This window comes from Poecilia reticulata, linkage group LG15 (assembly GCF_000633615.1).
Source record: "Poecilia reticulata strain Guanapo linkage group LG15, Guppy_female_1.0+MT, whole genome shotgun sequence".
Classification (NCBI taxonomy): domain Eukaryota; kingdom Metazoa; phylum Chordata; class Actinopteri; order Cyprinodontiformes; family Poeciliidae; genus Poecilia; species Poecilia reticulata.
The window spans coordinates 26,949,340-26,968,669 of NC_024345.1; the positions used below are offsets into that span (position 1 = coordinate 26,949,340).

The following is a 19,330-nucleotide window of genomic DNA, read 5'->3' on the forward strand; positions in this document are numbered from 1 at the left end:
TTATTCTAATGATCTTATCTGTAAACAACCCAATTAAAGGAGCAGTTGTGCCCACCTCTAAAAGAGAATAAATAAATAAAAAAAAAACATGGAGAGAAAAATATGGAAATGATGGAAAGAAAAAAGCAGTTGTGTACATCCGCCCGCTTAAAAGTTGAACATGCACAGCTCCTGGAGCTAATCCTGATGAGAACGGACATGTTTGAAATGGAAAAGGGTGCATCTGTGTGACATACAGATTTTTCGTGGGTGGCCGGTGACGGGAATTCGATCTCCAAAACATCCCGGAGGTTGTTCAAGACGCTGGAGTCCGGGTTCCTGCCAGCAAACCACAGACAGCTCCTTCACACACTAATTAACCACATGCAAATGAGCCTGCAAAGACACTGAGGGATGATTAGGACACTTTCACCACTGCTACACAAGGGGGAGAAAAAAAATGGAAAGGCTGCAGAGCATTGGTTTTTGTTCACACAGAGGGAGGGAGAACTTCCTGAGCTCTGGAGCAAATGCTGCAACCTGTGGTGAAATTAGAATCGAAATGAGGAGTAATCATCTTTTCTTTGCCTAAAACCCTGAGGGATGATCAGATTCTCTCCAAGCAGCTGAACTGGTTCCCACTTCAGCAACGACATGGCTTCTGGAGCGTCCCGTAAAACACAGAAGTGGCCCCGTCTCACAGGGGCGTCTCAAATGAAAATCTATCATTTATTTCAGTTGATCTCAGCAAAATAAGCAAAAATAAAGCTTGAATAATACTATGAGTACATTGGTTGATCAAGTCAGCATTTATCTTTTTTTTTTTTTTTTTAATTCCTGCAAATCATAAAACTCCTGGGCAAATTAAGATAAACTCAAATCAATATTACTTTTAAAAAAAAATCTGGATTAATCTAAAATTAGTTAAAGTTTCATTAAAATAGTTATTTCAGTGCTTTTTTTGGCTGCTAAACTGAACCCAGAACACCCAAACAACCTGGGGTCCAGTTTGAGAAACGCATATAAATATAATAGCAAGGTGCTGTTTGGATTTTCAAGTGAGTGTGGGTTTATCAAAATGATTGATAAGTTGTACAAAAACACAAGCTTAGATGTTGTTCTGTGAGTTTTTTTTCCCATAATCACTCAGACCTGGAAAACAATAAAACCAAATTCCATAATTTTCAAGACCGCCTAAGAAATCTGGATATAATATAGGCCTGAGCAATAAATTAATAATAATATACTGCAATTGACATGTGTTCAGTTTCGATAAATAATATGTCAGATAGAATTTCACTGAACTCTGAGTCGGAACCGCACAGCATTCTGGGAGATGCAGGCAGAGGAAAGGCTTCAGCCACTAAACACCTCACAGCCAGGTAAGGAAGATTGGTGGCATCAACTAACTGGCTCGCTTTTTGGTTACCTAGCAACAACCTGTTGAATCACTTACAGCTACATTTTAAGGTTTTACCACCGAGCTGTATAACTGCCTAAAAATAAATAAAAGCATGGAGTGAAAACTGTGGATAAAACAGGAAATGTCAGGAAAGTTTGGCAGTATTTCAGATATTTAAAACAAAGAACTGATTAATAATTATCAATCGACTAATATGAAACACTTATTGTATAAGTGTGCCCAGCCCTAAGCCATACATAGATTAATATAGACAGGACACAACGACGTGGAGAACAAACGATTGTGTCGTCAAACTCACCACATGTGCATGTTGGCGTTCAGTTTATTCCTCAGCGGCGTCACCACTGCAACAACAGAACAAAAGGTCGGACTTGGTTCTGGATGTGAATTCTGATAACAGCTTTAAATTTAAGCTGAAGTTTGTCATCACAGATTCAAAGCACCTGCAGATCCTCCAGGATTGTCTGGAAGCCCCCTGAGAAAGAAACAAAGTTAGTCTGTCTCAAAAGAGCAGCCCTTTGCCCCCCCCGTCTGACGGCGCCTCTACTGTCGCATGTGAACCCTCGCCGCTTCCAGCTCCACGGGGAGCGCCGTCTCCGTGCACCCCTCATCACTTTCATATTTGTTTTTCCTACATGCAAAAAGCAATATTTCTGGGCGACCTTCCGTATTTGAGGGTCGCCGCCCGCCTCTCGTCTCGGCGGCTGAAGTGTGCGTGTGTTTAATATCTTTAGAGTTGCATTGCTAGGCAACAGGTGAGGAGTTGCACGACCTTGGGCTGACAGAAACAATGATCGACAATTGACGTAGGCTTGAATAGAAAGCGGAGGCTCAAAGCTCGGCCCGGCCGGCTGTGGTGAGTGAGAGTCCAGGAAGCAGGTGGTTTGATACGGCAGCACACAGCGACCAACACTGAAGACAAGTGGAGATCAGAAGAAGTTGTTTTTTTTTTCCTCTAAGTGGTAAAAAAAAAACAGGTTTACTCTCTGAAGTCATCCTTAATGGGTGATTACCACCCATAAAAAGACACTGATTAAAATCATAAGGGTTAAAGGTAGTGTTCTTTTGTAAGATCAGTCATTTTACGAAAGAACTTTCTAAAATGCAGTTTAAGTGTCGTTAACGTGATGACATCCATTACTTATGCAAGAAGTATAGTTTCACAAGAATCATAATTTTCTCTTGGACAGTGAATTAATAACACTGAACACAAGGAAAATTACAAATTCAAACTTTTATCACCTGAAAAAAGTTTCCAAGATTTAAGGACTAAATTTCTATCTAGATCTAGAGAAACTCATCCAAGCGTTTGTCTTTCGTCGCATTGATTACTGCACCAGCTGCGGCTGATCCAGAACGCTGCAGCTCGCAACCTCATTAAAGCTAGGAAAATAAACACGTCACCCCAATTCTGAAGTCTTTACACCGGCTCCCTGTAGCTCAGAGAATAGATTTAAAATAGTTCTTTTAGTTTATAAATCACTGAATGGTTTAGCACCATATTAAAGATCTGCTGCTGTTGTATCAAACTTCCAGACCACTAAGGTCAAACATGGAGAAGCATCATTCAGCTTCTATGCACCACAAATCTGGAACAAACTTCCAGAAAACTGCAAAACTGTCAAAACACTGAGTTTCTTTAATTTAAGGCTAAAAACCAATTTGTTTAGAGCTGCTGTAATAACTGGAATATCATAAATTCTAGTCTAGATTGCAACTTTTCATTGCTTCTCTTCATTCTCCCACTGTGATATAATGTTTCTTTTCTTGCTTGTTAATTGCGTCATGTTTTCATCATGTAAAGATTTTTTAACTGCTTTTTGGTTAATAAGTGCTGCACAAATAAACTTGACTAATTATTTAATCACCTCGCCTCACATAGGAAGCAAAAACATGCAACACAATTTTAGTGATTGAGCTTTTTAAATATTTATAATCAAGAAAAAGGTAAAAAAAAAAAAAAACCAAAACTCACAAAACAATAACTGGAGCAGATTAACATGACACCAAAAGTCTTTTTTTTTGTGCAGCAGTTAATAACTTACAGCTGCTCATTTTTATTACCGATTTTGCTTTTGCTGATTTATATGGGCTGCCTCTTTCCTAAATCAAAAATAAAAGTCAATTATTTATTCAATTATTTTGATGCTACGGCTTAAAATTCATATATTGAGAATTTTCAGAAATATTTTCTATATACATCTAGACATTTTTTTTGTTTGTTTTTAAAATATAATTGATGCAGAACCAGAAAAAAACCAGTTCTGAAGACAGGAGTGTTATTAAACATGGCAGGTGTAACTAGACTCTTTTCTCCCTGAGTTTTGCTTCCAAGGCACAGATCCCTCTGAAAGAAGCTGTAACGTTCGGTATGCTGCATGACCTCCAGGCAGCAGCAGTCACCTATTTATAGTTCCCTGCAAACTGAATCATAATGAGAGGATGCTTCATGCTTTAATACATTGTGTCAGTCGTTGGGGTGTAATGCAGTAGATAAACTTGTGTGCATGCTGTGAATTCCTGACTTAGAAGTGGAACTGTGTCTGTGGGCTCCTACCCACCATGATCGGCTCCCAGCAGGCAGCACTCTGGCAGCATCTGCGGGTGCCGCGGATCCACCTCCACCTTGATGGAGACGTTGTTTCCTGCACACATTCACAGTCAAAAACCCTTTATAGTTCCCAAAGGGAAATTAAATAATAACTAGATGTGGGGCTGATGGGGACGGGGTGTGTAATTCAGCCGCATGATCCCACTTCACGTGGGTTTAAAGAGTCGGCGTCCTGTCCACTGACTGTGAAAAAGTATGGAGCAAAGAAGAAGTCGCTTCTTATGACGCCACAACCAAATCAAAATCTTTCTACTGAAATCAGAGAAATAAAATCCCAACTCCCTTTATTCTATTCATATTTGCAAAAGCAGTTCATTGCTTTTGCTTTTAGTTTCCATCAACAAAATACCAGCTGCGACAATGTAAACTTTACCTATGGCGATCCGCCTCATCGTGTCGGAACGGCTGGGCTTCTCCGGCTCTAGAACCCAGGTCTTCCCGTCGATCTCGTCCAGGACGTCCCAGAAGTCCGTCAGGGACTCCAGAACCAGCAGGAACTGACTGTGGAGCTGCTCCAGAGTACTCTGCGAAGGCAGAAACAGCATCAGGGTCAGTGACGACGTGCTGCATTCTGCTTTTAAATGGACATTACTGAGAGACATGCCATCAACTGAAACATTATCCACCCACAAAACAAAAAAAACTGGACCAAATACGTGCAAGTGAAGATTTAGTCAAAGTTAAACACAGAGGTGTAGGTTGGTGCAAAAAGCTTCCGCCGTGACATTTTCAGATTGAGAGGAAAGAGAGCGTTTAAAACCAATCGGTTAAAAACTGCAGCAACTCAAGCTGCAATAAACACGCTCGCATAAACACGAGCTCTGAAAGCAAAGAAAGAGACGCTGATAGAGGTGCGGGAGAGCAATGCAGATGGAAGGAGAGGGAAAAAAAAAAATTAGGGGAAAAAATGAACCAAAAATTATGGGTCATTGTGCCAGCACAGTGCACACAATTAAGCTTCGTCCAGGTGCTGAGAGCCTCAGCAATTACAGCCCAATTAATGCCAGCGCTATGATTACAGTTAGAGCCCAGGATAACTACTCGAGGCCCGGTTCAGCTGTTACTTAAATTCCTGCTCGATCAGAGAAGAACCTGAGTGAGAGCTGAAGGCTGCAGAGGATAAAAGGAGTTGAGTCGGAGCCGAGCGTTGCTCCTTGGCTGTCTCAATCAGTTCTCTTTATCTATGTATGATGTCTCTCCCTGACCTCCATTCAGCTCTGAGAGCAGAAATGCTGAAGATGCGGTTACATCGCTCTGCTTTTAACCTGATTCAACTATTCATCTCCTCGCCGATAACCTCAGAAGCAGTTTTCTTTTTTTTTTTTTTCAAAAACTTATCTAATGTACTTAGAAACTAAAAAGGAAACATAATAACTGTCAGTAATTGCATTGAATCATTTTCACCAACCCCCAAAAAATACGTTAGTATTTGTCTGAATTTACTCTTTTGAGTGTAAAACTCTGTTTATGTCTTAAATCTTTCGCCAGAGACAAGAAAACTCGCTCAAAATATAAATTAAGACAAAGTGAGAAATTTCATCACCTGAATGTTTGGTTAAATGTAAATTGGTGGTTTAGATCATTTGGGGGTTCTGTTGTGAAGCTAAGAGCAGACAGTATCTAAACTCCAGTCGGTAGGTAGACAATTGGACATGGAATAAAATATAGAATAACTCATTCTTTTCTGTATTCGCTCTGAACTCATCCAGACGTAATGAAATATTTAAACTCGACACTTCCAGATTTTCTAGAGTCAAACTGTGGAGCCTTTGTTATCACATGTTTATACACCATCTCTATCTTCAAATATGCAGTTTCTGGTGGTTGACATATGGTAGAACCTGCAAGCACAAAGGACATGAACAACAAACACACACACGCACACGCATGCACACGCACACACGCATGCAGGTTTATTTCTCTTCCACATCTTGTTCCTTACAAATGCACTGAGTGGCACATCTTGGCCCTGTAACAGAGCAGGCAATAATTACTCATTCAAATGAACATGTCAGGGCTGCCGACAGACAGGCCCTTCCCCCTGCATGCACACACATAACACACAGAAAACACACACTTGGCAAAGTTAAGACCATGCACACACGCATATATGTATGCACACACAAACACACGCACACACGCTTCGTGTCGCAGAGTGGGAGAGATCCATCAACGGCCCAGCAGGCAGACAGACTCCATACGGTAGCGCTGTTCTAAGCTGCTCCTCACTGTACGCCTGCCATGTATCAGCTCACACACACACAAGCACACGCACCCGCACGCACACACACATTTAGCTTCTCTTTCCTCTAACCCACCAACTCTCTGCTTCTCCGACTTCTTTTAACAGCTCTTACTGACATATCTCAGCTCAGCTCTGCACTCCTCACTCTGCAATCAGATTCTTGACTTTATTACACGCCAGGAAGAACAGTCCAGTTCAGAGCTCTGTCATAGTGCGTGTGTGCGTGTTTCTGTAAGCGACACGCCGACTCGGAGGCAGTGACAGAGATGAAAGAAGAAGGACGACAAACAACAATAACGAGGGAAGCACAGGGACACAAAGAGCCCACAGCTGGTTCCACATCAAAGCACCTTTACGGCAATTATAGCGGACTAAATTTGAGGGGCTAAAAGGAAAAGTGTTAATCGAGCAGGTGGAGACCCGCTTCGTTACATTATGACTCACAATGATTCAAGGATTTCTGTGGAGCTCTTCGTTTTCTCCTCCTAAAGGCCTCAATGAACATAAGACTATGAGGGAGTGATGGTACATTCACCTCATCAGATTGAAAAGGACACATTTTTGGATAAGAACAACAAAAAAGAACATTTGTTGTTTCCACAAATAAATCTGTAAACACTTAGGCCGGTTTTGCTCCTAAATTTCAAGATTTAAAAAAACAAACACGGGGCTTGAGATTTCCACTTTGACGTGAAGATGTGAGATGAGATATCCATAAGATATCCTGTTGAACATTCATGATGGTTAATTTGCTTTCACCATTCAGTTGCAAAGACCAAACCACGTAAAAATTGGTGTAAATTTTGTCTCTCTTAAAATTGGGCTGTTGAGAAAGCACACACCTCCAGATTGCACCCACACTCAGCTGTGCTGCTGTCTAGGAGGATATTTGACTCAGAATAATTCACGGATTTTTGTAGCAGTATGGCTTCCAAAACAAGACATCACGTTCATGATGTTTCAGTAAAAAAAAAAAAAAAAAAAAAAGGACAATTTACTGCTATGTTTATAATTAAGACCAACACAGTAAAATCGTTTAAAGGTTTTACAGATCAGAAACTAAAAAACGCACATTTGTTCAGTTTTAACCAATCTAAGTATTACAAACTGTGAAATACATTTGACCTAACATCAGTTCAGGTTCAAACAGCTGCTCAATGTAGACTCAAAATATTTATCAGGAATCTTTTTCATACATGACATGTTACAAGTTTAACGAAACCAGGCCGGTTTCCAGTCCCATCAGTGCTACGAGTTCATGTTCTCCTTTAGCAAAAACGCTCCCACATTCTCAGACTGGCACAGTTCTCAGTCCATTTTGACCCAGTTTTAGAGTATTAATAAGGTTTAGGAGGAATTTAGACCACTGATTTTATTCAAGGTCAGGCCTTAAATACAAAACCTGCCAAAACTCAAGAGTGGATGAACAAACACTGGATGGATGGTGGAATAAAAGAATGATGATGCTTTTACACATGGACGGTTGCTACGCTTAGAGAAGGCAAGACATATTTTTCCATACTCTATTTTCATTTATACGGCCCGTTTCATTTTCCCCGCACAGATTCTCATCACCCTTTATTTCATAATGGAGTGGATTCAGTAGAACTAACTACGGCCTGGTTAACCTGATGGTTAACTAAGAGGCGAGAAGGTATATTCAGAAAAATATCTCAGTCCTGTAATGGGTGGTCTACCTTTTGGCAATGATCCATACCTGTGGTGTCCAGGTGATGGTCAAAGGGACTGGCAGGTCAGCTGAACAGTCAGGAGCCTCCGCTGGATGCTGTGGACGCAGCAGACGAAGGCATCAGCCAGAGATACAAGGGAAGAGTTTAGATCAAAACATGTTTGGGAATTAGAATGGCCCAGTCAAAGCTCAGATCTGATATGATGCATACATTTCTAATAAGGTATTGGAAAACTTTGACAAATCCTTCTGGTTATTCTATTTGCTTAATATTTGCTCTATTAGCTCTAAAGTTCAACAAACTTTCCAGACTTTAGATATGGAAAACACATTGATATGTTACCGTTTTCAAATGATTCAGTAAAATAAATGCTATTCCACCTTTTCTTTATTAATTTAGAGGAATACATCTTTCTGGCAGCCTTTTAAATTTTAAAGAACTAAGCAGAGTTAGCCCAGATTTAACAAGCTGGTAAATCCAAAGTCGAATCGCACTAAGAAGCTTTGGTAAACCGCCTCTGTTCACCTTCAACATTACGGAACTCTTTGTCCTTCCCCAGTCCTCCCTCACTCCCCAGTCGTCCAAGCCTCCACGCGTCCATGCCAGTGCCGCCTCTTCCAGAGCTGTGTCTGGTGAGGAATGACCTGGCGCTGGATCTGGGGGAGGCAGCTGGAGGCCGGGAGGTGCCAGAGGGCTGAGGAGGGCCAGGTGGGCAGGTGGGCACAGTGTGGGGTCTCACAGTCCTCCCTTATCCCCGGTGGACGTCATCCCAGCTTAGGTAAGCTCCACCTCACCATGACACCGGGCCCACACTCTGCAACTCTGAGCTCCTTCCACTCCTGCTGCCCAACAGATGCCTTTGTTGACTTTGTGCACCAAGAAAACTTTCTAAAAACTATTGCACTTTAAGCTTCAACCTATATTGTTATCCAAGTTCAATTTTGCTGAAATTCAGATTAGGATGCTTGAATGAATGATATGAGGAGCTCAAAACTCAAAAAGAAATCTAGTTTTTAAAGTTTTGGAGGACTTTTAAAGTTTCTAAACAAGTCATAGACAATTTCAAAGGCAGGAATACTGTTTAATCATAAAATAAAAATAAAGAATCAGAGGATTTTTTTAGATTCTAATTTTTAAATACTGATTAAATCAAACCAAAACAGACATTAATGAAACAAAAGAGCTAAATGTGGATAATTTGTCAACTCAAAATCACAATCAGCCAGCAAATAAAACTCAACCAATATGGTATTTAGAGCTAAATTATAGTTATCTTAATTAATGTATAAATATATACAATATTTTAGTTGCAATGGACTGCTTAGATGCAATATTTAGTGGTAAATTAGGTTTCCCGTGCCATGCAGATCCTGCATGCCAATAATATACCTGGCCTGCTGGATGGACTTTCACTGCACCTGTCGTTGCAGTGACAGGTGCATGACCTGCATCGTTACATGATGCAGGTCATGTAGCGACATAAAACAGCTGACAGACTGGACAAGGGGATGACAGGAGTAGCAACCAAGATGCAACTGTAGAGGAGCTACAGAAATACACAGCTTAGTTGGGAGAAACTGTTGACTAAACACACATTAGTCACTCATTCCACAACTCTAGCCTTTTTTGGAAAGTGTGGCAAAATGGTTACGTTGTTGAAGGAAAGCCAAAGAAATCCCTGCTGTATTTTTGCAAAATGCTTGTAGGAGACACAACAAGCATGTGGAAGATAGTGATCTGGTCAGAGCCCCAAATCTGACCCTTTTTTAAATCAGCATCCAAAATTATAAATGTGGTGAAGAAAAAAAAACAAAAAAACTAAGCCTCTCTCTTTTTTGGCCAATGACTAAAGTGCAAAAATGAACTGAAATGAGAAACGAAATGAAAGCATTGACTGACAGCAGCAGTTATGCAGATTAGTGTGAATTTATTGGTTTTCTCTGTGCACACAGGAAGGTTTCTCCGTCCTGCTGAGGTCTGTGAAGAGATGCATTATCTGAGTTACATCTCTGTCACAGCAGGTTATCGTGTCTCTCCACATCCTCTCCAGTCTGACCTACATTTAGGGGCACAGATGTAAATCACAGATTCGCTATCATCTAAATGAATGTTTCCCAGTATGCAGTTTTGGAGAAGTTGGCCTGTTGTGATTTGGACTCACTGCAGGTCGCCTGATGATGAGCAATTTCTTTGGAGTGACAGTGATCAAGTTGCTGTAAAGTTGCTGCGAGTGGCTCACCTTTGACTTGAGTTTAACAGTGAGAGTGTGCTGCCTTCCAGAGGAGTCCTCGGCCCTCAGCTTCAGTGTTTGGAAGTCCATGTCTATGGAAAGCATCCTGAGGAAGGACAGAGCTAATTAGACCTTCGCTGATCTCAGTGCCCACTCTTAATGTGCCTTTTTAGAGGCAGAGGTCCCCAGGCTCACGTGGAGACGTGGAGAAATTGTGACGAAGAGAGTTGTGAAACTTGGGTTTAACCACAAACGTAATTTGATAACAGAAAACGTAATTTCATTTAAAAAAAAAAAACAAACAAAAAAAACAAGCTACCCAAACTAACTGAGCTCTATGTGAAAAAGTAATACCCCTTTAAACCTCATAACCAGATGTGCAATCACTACCCCAATGACTCACATCCAGCTTTTCTTGGTTCATCAGTCTTTTACATCGTTATGGATGAATGTTGCCCCACTACTGTTTGCAAAACTGGTTTAATTCACCCACAATAATTAGGGTTTTCAAGCATCGTAACCCGGTTTAAGGTGGAACACTCAGTTACTGCAGCAGGAAGCAGAACAGAATGTTAGAACCACCTTGAGTGAACACTACAGACAAGATCGATTCCTCATGTGTTCTTGAGTTTGTTAAGATCAGGCAGGAAGTGTTTTAGCAAATCTTTTAGCCTACTCAGTGTTGTTGGACAGTTTCTTTGATTCTGCAGGTCAGGAAATAATGATGCCTGGGTGAGGCTAATGAAACTGAATTCAGCTGTCTAGACATGTGGTCAATGCAGTTAGTTTTTGGTTTAACAAGGGAGGCGATTATACTTCCACACAGAGTTTAGCTGGTTTGGATAGCTTTTCTTTTTTTTTTTTTACCTTGATACAAGAAATAAAAGCTGCTTTTTTATATATTTATTAAGATTATGTTTATCTGGAGGGAAGAAGGGGATTTTGAATGGTTTCTCCACATTTTGTTTTCTTTTTTTAAATTTATAGACCTAGAAAATACTTAAACTTCATACATGAGCAGGAAATAACTGAATAGGCTGCTAGGACAGGCACTTCACTTAGAAATGAATTGTCACTCAGTGATTCTTGAGAATAGGGACAAAACAGGTCCTATGGATAAAGCACAAAATTTGAATAAAATATACACAAAATATAATTTTTTCAAATATCTGACTAAACTAACCTGGGTCATGTGAGCACAACAATGTATATTTTCCAGGTATTTGCTGAATTTTTTATTTTATTTTAAACATTGTAGTCGGTGGATGATGCCTGTAAAAGCCCTTGTCCAGGAGCAGAACTCAATACATTATAATAGTTTAAAATAATTAAACAAATACTAAATTTATATATTATGACTACTAAATATAAGTAGTCACATAAATAATTATAAAAGTATCAATAAATTGAATTAAAAATAATTTTTATATATTTTCCAACTCCATTGAAATTTGTCCCTAGTTTTTGTCAACACCGTCAGAAATGAAAAGAATGTAAAAAAATCAGGCATTATTGGTGGGCACCAGAACTTCTGAGGACCCCATCACCTCTTCCTTTCTCTTCCTTTGCTAAGCGGGCTAGTTAGCTGTGGTTAGCTTATGTTATCCTTTAGTTTTTTCTTCTTTTTATTCCTGAGTTGTTTGTCACAACCATGATGTKTCAACACCATAACTGACAATTTACAAAACTTTGATGAAATTTTGTGAAATAAAAGCTTAATTTTGGTATATTGTAAAGATTTCATGGACCTGATGAACTACAATATGGCCTCCTTCAGAAATGCATCATATAAATTGAGGTAGTTTGGCATTTTGTCAACTCCGTCAGATGTCAACTCCATCAGTTTTCGTGACTCAGTAAAATTGTTGTCAAATCTCACTTAAATGTGCAATTAATTCATTTTAATGTATTTTACATAAATTGCATTACTTCACATGTATCAAGTTTTTCATTTTACTCACTAGTTTGTCACCACCTTCAGTTCTATGTCAACTCCGGCATGCAGTGTCAACTCCGTCAGATGGATTTTTTGTTGTTTTTTGTTTTAAATAATATTCATTTTGTTTCTTGAGAAGAATTTGTAAAATGAGTAAAAATATCACTATTAGGGTCATTAAAAATTATTTTTTATTTATTTTTGTCAGATGGTGATGACAACGTTCCAGGTCAGGTCGATTAAAAATGTAATTTAAAAAAAAATGTTGCAACTGGGAGCCTGTACCTTAGCATCTTTACATTTCCAAAACATTATTTGTCATATTTGCATACATAAGGTTTAGAAATAACAAAAAAGAATTATGGGAAAATTAAAACCCATTTTGTCCCTATTCTCAAGAATCACTACACTGTATTGCCGTGGCACTTATAGAAGTGGAATTAAACTGCCAGAAAATAATGCGTCTCTGGGTGACTTCAGATTTTGGAGTCGTCCTATAAATCAGACTCTTCTTCATGTCCTAAATTAAATCTATTAACAGGACAAAATGCTGATGTGGCGCAACCATTCACCAACACCGCTGTCAGATTTACGACACCACGACCGTATCAACGAGTGATAACCAGTCAGAAGTCCACCTCGGATCTACTGAGGTCTGAAGACAAAACACTGATCTGAGACAAAGCATCTAAACAACCCTTGTCCAGATTTACAGTATATTACAATGGTGCTCTGTGATGAGGCTGACAGAGTTGTACATCTAGCCAAGATTTATAGAGCGGAGCGAGAGATAAGTGATGTTCAGACACACACTTAGGGACATGATGGAACGACGGGAGGCGCTGTCCATTTGGGTTCAGCTCATAAAACTGATCAGGCCTCTCACACTGAAAGCCACAGAGAAGGACAACAACAGCATCAACACGTCAAAGGCAAACAGAGTAACATTTTCAGGAAGTCCTCAAAACAGCCAGAAAGTATACATTCATGTAACAGGCAACAAATACAAGTAGAGGTGAGCAAAATGGACTCAGAATTTTATTATGATATTTTGTGGTACCATCATAAAATAATGAAGGAAATCTATTTATTACTTCATTTTTAGGTAACTGTACGGCTGTGACTGCATGGCACAGAAATCAAAGCATCACAAACAAGAAAAAATGTTAAATCAGCTTCTTCAGGACCCAACTTAAGATGTTTGATTTGTATCACTAAGCTGCACACAGCAACAACTTTTGATCATATTTTCTAACAATAGAGAAAATAAAAGAAGCAATATTTTTCATCATGTCAGTTTTGTTATTTTGTGTTTTGCTAGCGTTAATTCAAATTTGTCGAGAACAACAATAAATCAAAATTCTTATGATAAAAAATGTCCATGATAAACGATGCAATAAAAGCCCACCGCTACCTTCAAGATCACTTCACAGATTAATAAGACCAGTGCGTTGAACAAAGCAAATATAAGTAGATAAATTAGGCCATCATTAAGCTTCTGAAATGACATTCCAAAAACCTCCTTAAAAATTGGAAACTGGAGCTTAAAAGCCTGGCCTTTGCCAGCAAACCAACTCATTAAAAATCTGAGAAGAACCTGGAGAAGAAAAGTTTAAATAATTATATCAGTATTAAACCCCCTGGATGAGTAAAACGGCTGATTGCATCAGCATCAAAAACATCCACATGTTCATCTCCATTGCTACAGGGTCTCACACCCCAGAGACCAGGGACAAGCCGCCAAACCCGTCTTAGCTGTGATGGAATCAGCATGATAGTCCGACCTCTCGCTGGGAAGACTGATGAGAGCTTCCCATTTGCAACTCCGTAGCAATGTGAGCCACTTCTACACCATGCAAATTTGGGTGAGATTCGCTATTGTAGTCTGCATGTTGACAGTGTGATTCATGAATAGTGCGATCAACACTTTCTCTATGTTGGATCACAAAACACACATGTAGAATGCAAACAGAGGGCCGTGGCATGTACAAATGGAGGGGACAAGAAGAGATACGCACTAATTTTATACAGGATTAAGACGTGCAGATTCACGAGTCTGGTTGGTGGTGTTATTGTGGTAACCGGGACACCATGATTACTTAGAAACTGTAACCCGGGAATTCCCAGTACTATTAGAGATCATGTTTGTATTACAGGATTAGGGGGAGTAATTTATTAGCTGGCCTAGTAATGTAAGAAAAACAAAGATGGCGGAAAAAAGCTTGTGTTGGTAGACCTAGAAGGCCCGGCAAAAAAACACCAACACAGTGTGACGGAGTGATAACACCGCAATCGGAAGACGTGAAGCAATCCCTGCACGTTCTCCAACAGGTTGTGAACACGGAGCACCAGCTGCGCCCATAATGAGCCCAGGAGCCATCAGGGCCATGTTTCTGGTGGAATCAAGTGATAGCAGCTGACCTACTTGACCCCATTTTCCATTAATTAGCGCATTTTTCGTCACAGGTTTGCCATTCGCAGCCTAACAAGATGACCAAACTAGGAAATGCCAAATAGAGGCACGTGGAGGGGAAGAGAAGACTCGCTTTACCTGGTCCAATCAGCAGGCAGAATTACAGCTGAAACCCCCGGTGGCTATTAGCACGGCACATACCAATTAAGACGCTAAGCAAATCTCGAGTGCTTTAGAGATTGAGGCCCGCTGTGTATAATGCTTTCTAACCGTAACACCGCACTGAAAATGATGTCAGTCCCATTTCTAGCATTAAGCATACCTTCACCCCCCATCTCCTATTAAAACCTGAGAGTCTTCAATTAGAGCCATTTGCATTTTGCTAATATCATAATTGCAGTCGTGGTCATTAATAGGAAAGTGGAAAATGAGTGTGGTAGTCAAGGATTAATCCGAGCTGAGGGAGAACACATATCTTCCTGCTAACTGCCTTCTCCTGACGACAGTATTAGCCGGGCCCGTCAGCGCACGAGAGCTGAGCTTTATTAAAGGCGACCTGGATTTAACTGTAACTCAATAACTAAAAATAAGGAAGTCATTAAGAACCCCTCGTTAATGTGGCCGTGTGTTGTTGAAAGCTACAGGAGAGGGAGAAAAAAAAAAAAGACTGCTCCATTTAGCCACATGAGGCAGGGAGGTTTTCATCACACCAACTTGATTCTACCTCTGGGGAATAAACAGGAAACTTGAAAAACGACGTTTTTGGAACTTTCCCTTCCACTGTTGGTTCAGATTCTTACACAGAGCTGATATGAGGATCGGTTAACAGAATATGCTCCATCAGCAAGCAATTCCACTGACAAATTGCTTCCACAGTGTCCTGGGACCATGTAAGTGGGAAATGGAACCATGTTAACATGCTTTTCATTAAGAAAAAAATAATTGTTTTGGTATTAGTTGAGTTCCTCTGTAAGCCAAAACAGTTATCTAAAGCAGAAATTAGGTACAAACTGATTCAGTGGAGTTTCACACGGTTGCTGTGAAATACATTTTTCTGAAGCTCCTGAAAACTAGACAATTACATTTTTAATTGTTTTATTTTACAATGTTATGCAAATGTAAATGTGTTTGGGTTGACACTTTAGTAATTTTTAAATTATTATTTCTTCTATTATTGGTATCTGCATGAATAAGGGGTTATTTGATATCCACATGTTGCAGATTTTGGATAAATTGCAAACTCTGAGGCTATTAACATTCTACTGTTCTCCACATATAAACTACTGCTGGATCAGAGCTTCTGTGTTTTTTGAGTATCTGCTCTGTCTTCTCAAACCCCCAGTCAGTCATGGCAGACGGTTGTTCACACTGAGCCACGTTCTGCTAGAGGTTTCTTCCTGTTAAAGGGGAGTTTTTACTCTCCACTGTCGCTACATGCATGATATTAAGCGATTATCTACTGTCAACCCCCGGCTCCTTCAGGAGCAGTGAATGCTGCAAGTTAGTGACTCAATGCAATTTGCACTTTAACAAATACTTCTCATCTCAAATTATGTTTGCCCTAAATTACTATCAAATGCTTCTGGTGAGAATAAAATGTTCCGAGTATCATAATTATACCCAATATTCCTGTTTGCAATATTTGTCCAAGTTGCTTTTTTGTTGTTTGTTTTAAATCTACCATTCAACAAGAGTGGACACTCATTTGTCTCGTAAAACAAACACCTCATTTAATATCATCAGCACCCAAATAATAGAATTGTGTAGTAAAATGATTGTCATGTCATTTTAACTTTGTTGCTTGAACAATTTCAGCCTCCACTGAAACTGTTCAACGGAACATCTGTGTGTCTGTTAAATGGTTGTGAAAGCTGAATGCTGTGTTTGAGCGTTTTGTTAACACTCCTTTAATAATTTTTCTGTACTTACTTATCCCACCCGACAATCTCCATCTCAGATATGAGCTGGGAGTAATATCGAGGAGGCGGGACGGAGCGACCCTCGGGACATCGATTCAGAGCCACTTCCTGCAACAAACACGGAAAAAGAGCAAATCCTACCGCTTCCAATTTATTAACCAAAATCATTTCACCACAAGCCAAACTGTATTAGATCCACTTTCCTCTAAACCACTTTAATCAATTGAATTCTCATAGGATCGTTTAATAACATAAAGAAACAATCTAAGGTCTACGTGTGCATCTTTTGCTCATAATTATACACATCACGTCATCCTCGTCCTTACCAAGACGGTTTTCAACTCCAGAATGAAACCGCCAAGATCCACCGACTGCTGCAGCCTCTGTGAGAAAGACACCCTTGAATGAAGGTATAATGAAGTGACACTGTCTATTTTTGCTTTCCTTCAGCCAGCCGTTCAAATCAAACACAGTGTTTGTGATTAATGCGTGCTGCCACCCGTTTAAATAATTAATGATAGCTTAAAGGCTGTGAAAATAATGAACTTTGCAGCCCAGGGTGAAATATCAATCTCATCCAAATAACCCTGAGGGGCCCACGTAACAAATGCGGACATTTTCCAGGCAATGTTAATTAAACAGTGGGGGGAAGAAATAGAAGGGCACAAAGAAGGCAACATGACACGGCGATAAATACACAGGAAACGACAAGATATTAATCAGAGAAGACAGACACAAGGTTTCACTTGATACCGTGATGCCACAAGCAACTGATTATACATTTACCTGCTTCACTATGTGCTCATATTCACGCAACAGGTGTTTCAGCTGCCAACAGCAGTGCAGCCTGCAGAGACAAAAGTTAGGAGCAAATGCAGGTTCTTTGGTTAGAAAAACACTCCCTATGAAATCAAGCTGGGCTTTAATGCAATTATTAATAAAGCAAGGAGATCCTATTAGTACCTGGCCCGCTTCAGTTGGAGATCTGGAGGGAGGAGTATTCTTATTCTGAAGTCTCTTTCCTAGAGAAAACATACTTTGTAAATGTAATGTAACGACAGAACCAACACAAAGTTAAGCATAACTGTGGAGTGGGAGGAAAAGAGTTCATGGTTTTCTTTTTTCACGAACGAAACAAAGATCTGAAATTGCAATTAGTTTAAAACTCATTTATTTTGGGGAATCAAAGTAAAAGGCTTGAACACAGAATGCAACCGTTACAGATGAACTGTATGTTTCAACATGACCAAATGGAAGAGTAATGCAAACTTTTAACATTTTCACATCTTTCCATTACATTCTGTTGCTGCCATGTGATTTGACGAGATCAATAAAACAACTGTAAACACAGAAAAACCTGTCAAATTTCCTAGCATCCTGTTTACATTATTTAAGTGTCTTCAATGACGCAGATACTCAAACAGGTTGGACATTCGCTCCATCAAGCCGAGAACATAGATTTTTATGCGAGAATACCTACCTGTACGGTTATAAACCCATCATAGACTGTTTTCTTCTTGTTTAGAGGTAAAAGCAGCGGGTTATCGCGTATCAATAAGCTCTCCATTTAAGTTTATGCAACTTTCAGCTGTCGAAGTATATCAATGTCGAGTGTTTCCACGCAAACGTCAGTAATGCCACCCACGCATGATATCAGACGAACTTTCATTAATTGGGTGAACTACGACAGGCTAATTTGCTATACTTCAAATAATGTAGTTATAAAGACAAGAAAAGCCAAACCGATAGCAAAATATCCGCTTCCCGCCACCAAAGGCAAAACAGTACACGTCACCCAGTTGCCTTCGAGGGCCTTCAAAAAATATCGGAATTTACACTTAGTCACAGTGTTACATTTTAACATTAAGGATATTGACATTAATACAACTTTTTATATATCTAAAACTTGATCATGTTAGAGAAAGCAATGTGATGTTTCCATTTCATGATAGTCCATGCCGAATATTTTTGTTGCATTCGCGTTAACTCGTATATCTGACCTTGAGTTGAAGACGTTCTATCGTTCCTTTCATAGTCCATACCTCCAGTTCATGTCCTCGTTTCACCACTTTTTTCGTTCCTTGCTTCCGCTTCCTACACGGTGTATTAAAAATAGCATGTCAGTTTGGAAGAAGGCAGGTAAGCATTGCAAAATCCTGATTTTGGATTCAATTTAAATATATATATTTTTAAAACATTCAAAAACATGCAAGATTTTTTGAATTACAGATGGCTTCTTCTGTAATGTTCCTAGATATGTCATCATGGTTATGCTAGTTTTTTTTTCTTAGAAGACCGTCGGTCGGTATTTTTGAGGACATGACTACAAAAACGCTAGCAGAACCAGGGGCTTGCCAGTGGCGCAGTGTCATTTGGTAGCACTTGCAGCAAGAAGGGTTCTGGGTGTGAATCTCAGTCTGGATTCGTCCATGTTCTCCCCTTGCATACGTTGGTTCTGCAGTTACTCCGGCTTTCTTCCGCAGTATAAAAACATGACTGCTAGGTTAATTGGCCACTTTAAATTGTCCTTAGACTGTGTGCATGGTTGTTTGTCCTATGATGGACTGACAACCTGTCTATGGCGTACCCCACGTCTTGCCCCCAGAGTGCTGAAGATAGGCAACAACTCCCGTATGTCCCTGCGATCAGGGGCGCAACTACATACTTTCTGAGGTGTATGCGAACATGTCATCAGCGCCCCCGGCCCCAATGACAAAAACTTGGAGAATTTAAATTTAATTAAAGTATCAATTATAATAAATGTGCATATATGTGACTAGATTGCTGCCTACAGGGCAATTAAAACGAATGAAACAAAAACAGGGCAATATTTGATCATTTAACATATAAGTGAGCCAAAGAGCCACTTCTGTTGGCCTGTTT

General features: G+C 39.8%; 1 protein-coding gene across 4 annotated transcripts in view; it reads right to left on the reverse strand.

Annotated features, from left to right (window-relative positions):
* Window positions 1-19,146, reverse strand: part of fancl (FA complementation group L) — a 22,188-nt gene extending 3,042 nt beyond the window's left edge. For 2 of the 4 annotated variants that reach the window (XM_008430331.2, XM_008430330.2), the window contains exons 1-11: window positions 17,928-18,246; window positions 17,411-17,469; window positions 17,234-17,294; window positions 16,774-16,830; window positions 16,458-16,555; window positions 10,189-10,285; window positions 7,976-8,044; window positions 4,387-4,537; window positions 3,964-4,047; window positions 1,701-1,746; window positions 237-318 (exon numbers count right to left, since the gene is read on the reverse strand). In XM_008430331.2, coding sequence (XP_008428553.1) covers window positions 237-318; window positions 1,701-1,746; window positions 3,964-4,047; window positions 4,387-4,537; window positions 7,976-8,044; window positions 10,189-10,285; window positions 16,458-16,555; window positions 16,774-16,830; window positions 17,234-17,294; window positions 17,411-17,469; window positions 17,928-18,014 — 891 coding nt within the window. In that variant the 5' untranslated portion in view covers window positions 18,015-18,246. Of the gene's footprint in view, window positions 1-236; window positions 319-1,700; window positions 1,747-3,963; window positions 4,048-4,386; window positions 4,538-7,975; window positions 8,045-10,188; window positions 10,286-16,457; window positions 16,556-16,773; window positions 16,831-17,233; window positions 17,295-17,410; window positions 17,470-17,927; window positions 18,247-18,447; window positions 18,542-18,674 lie in introns of those variants that run through there. The other 2 variants (XM_008430333.2, XM_008430334.2) reach the window with 2 other exon arrangements.
* Between the last annotated feature and the right edge of the window lie 184 nt (window positions 19,147-19,330).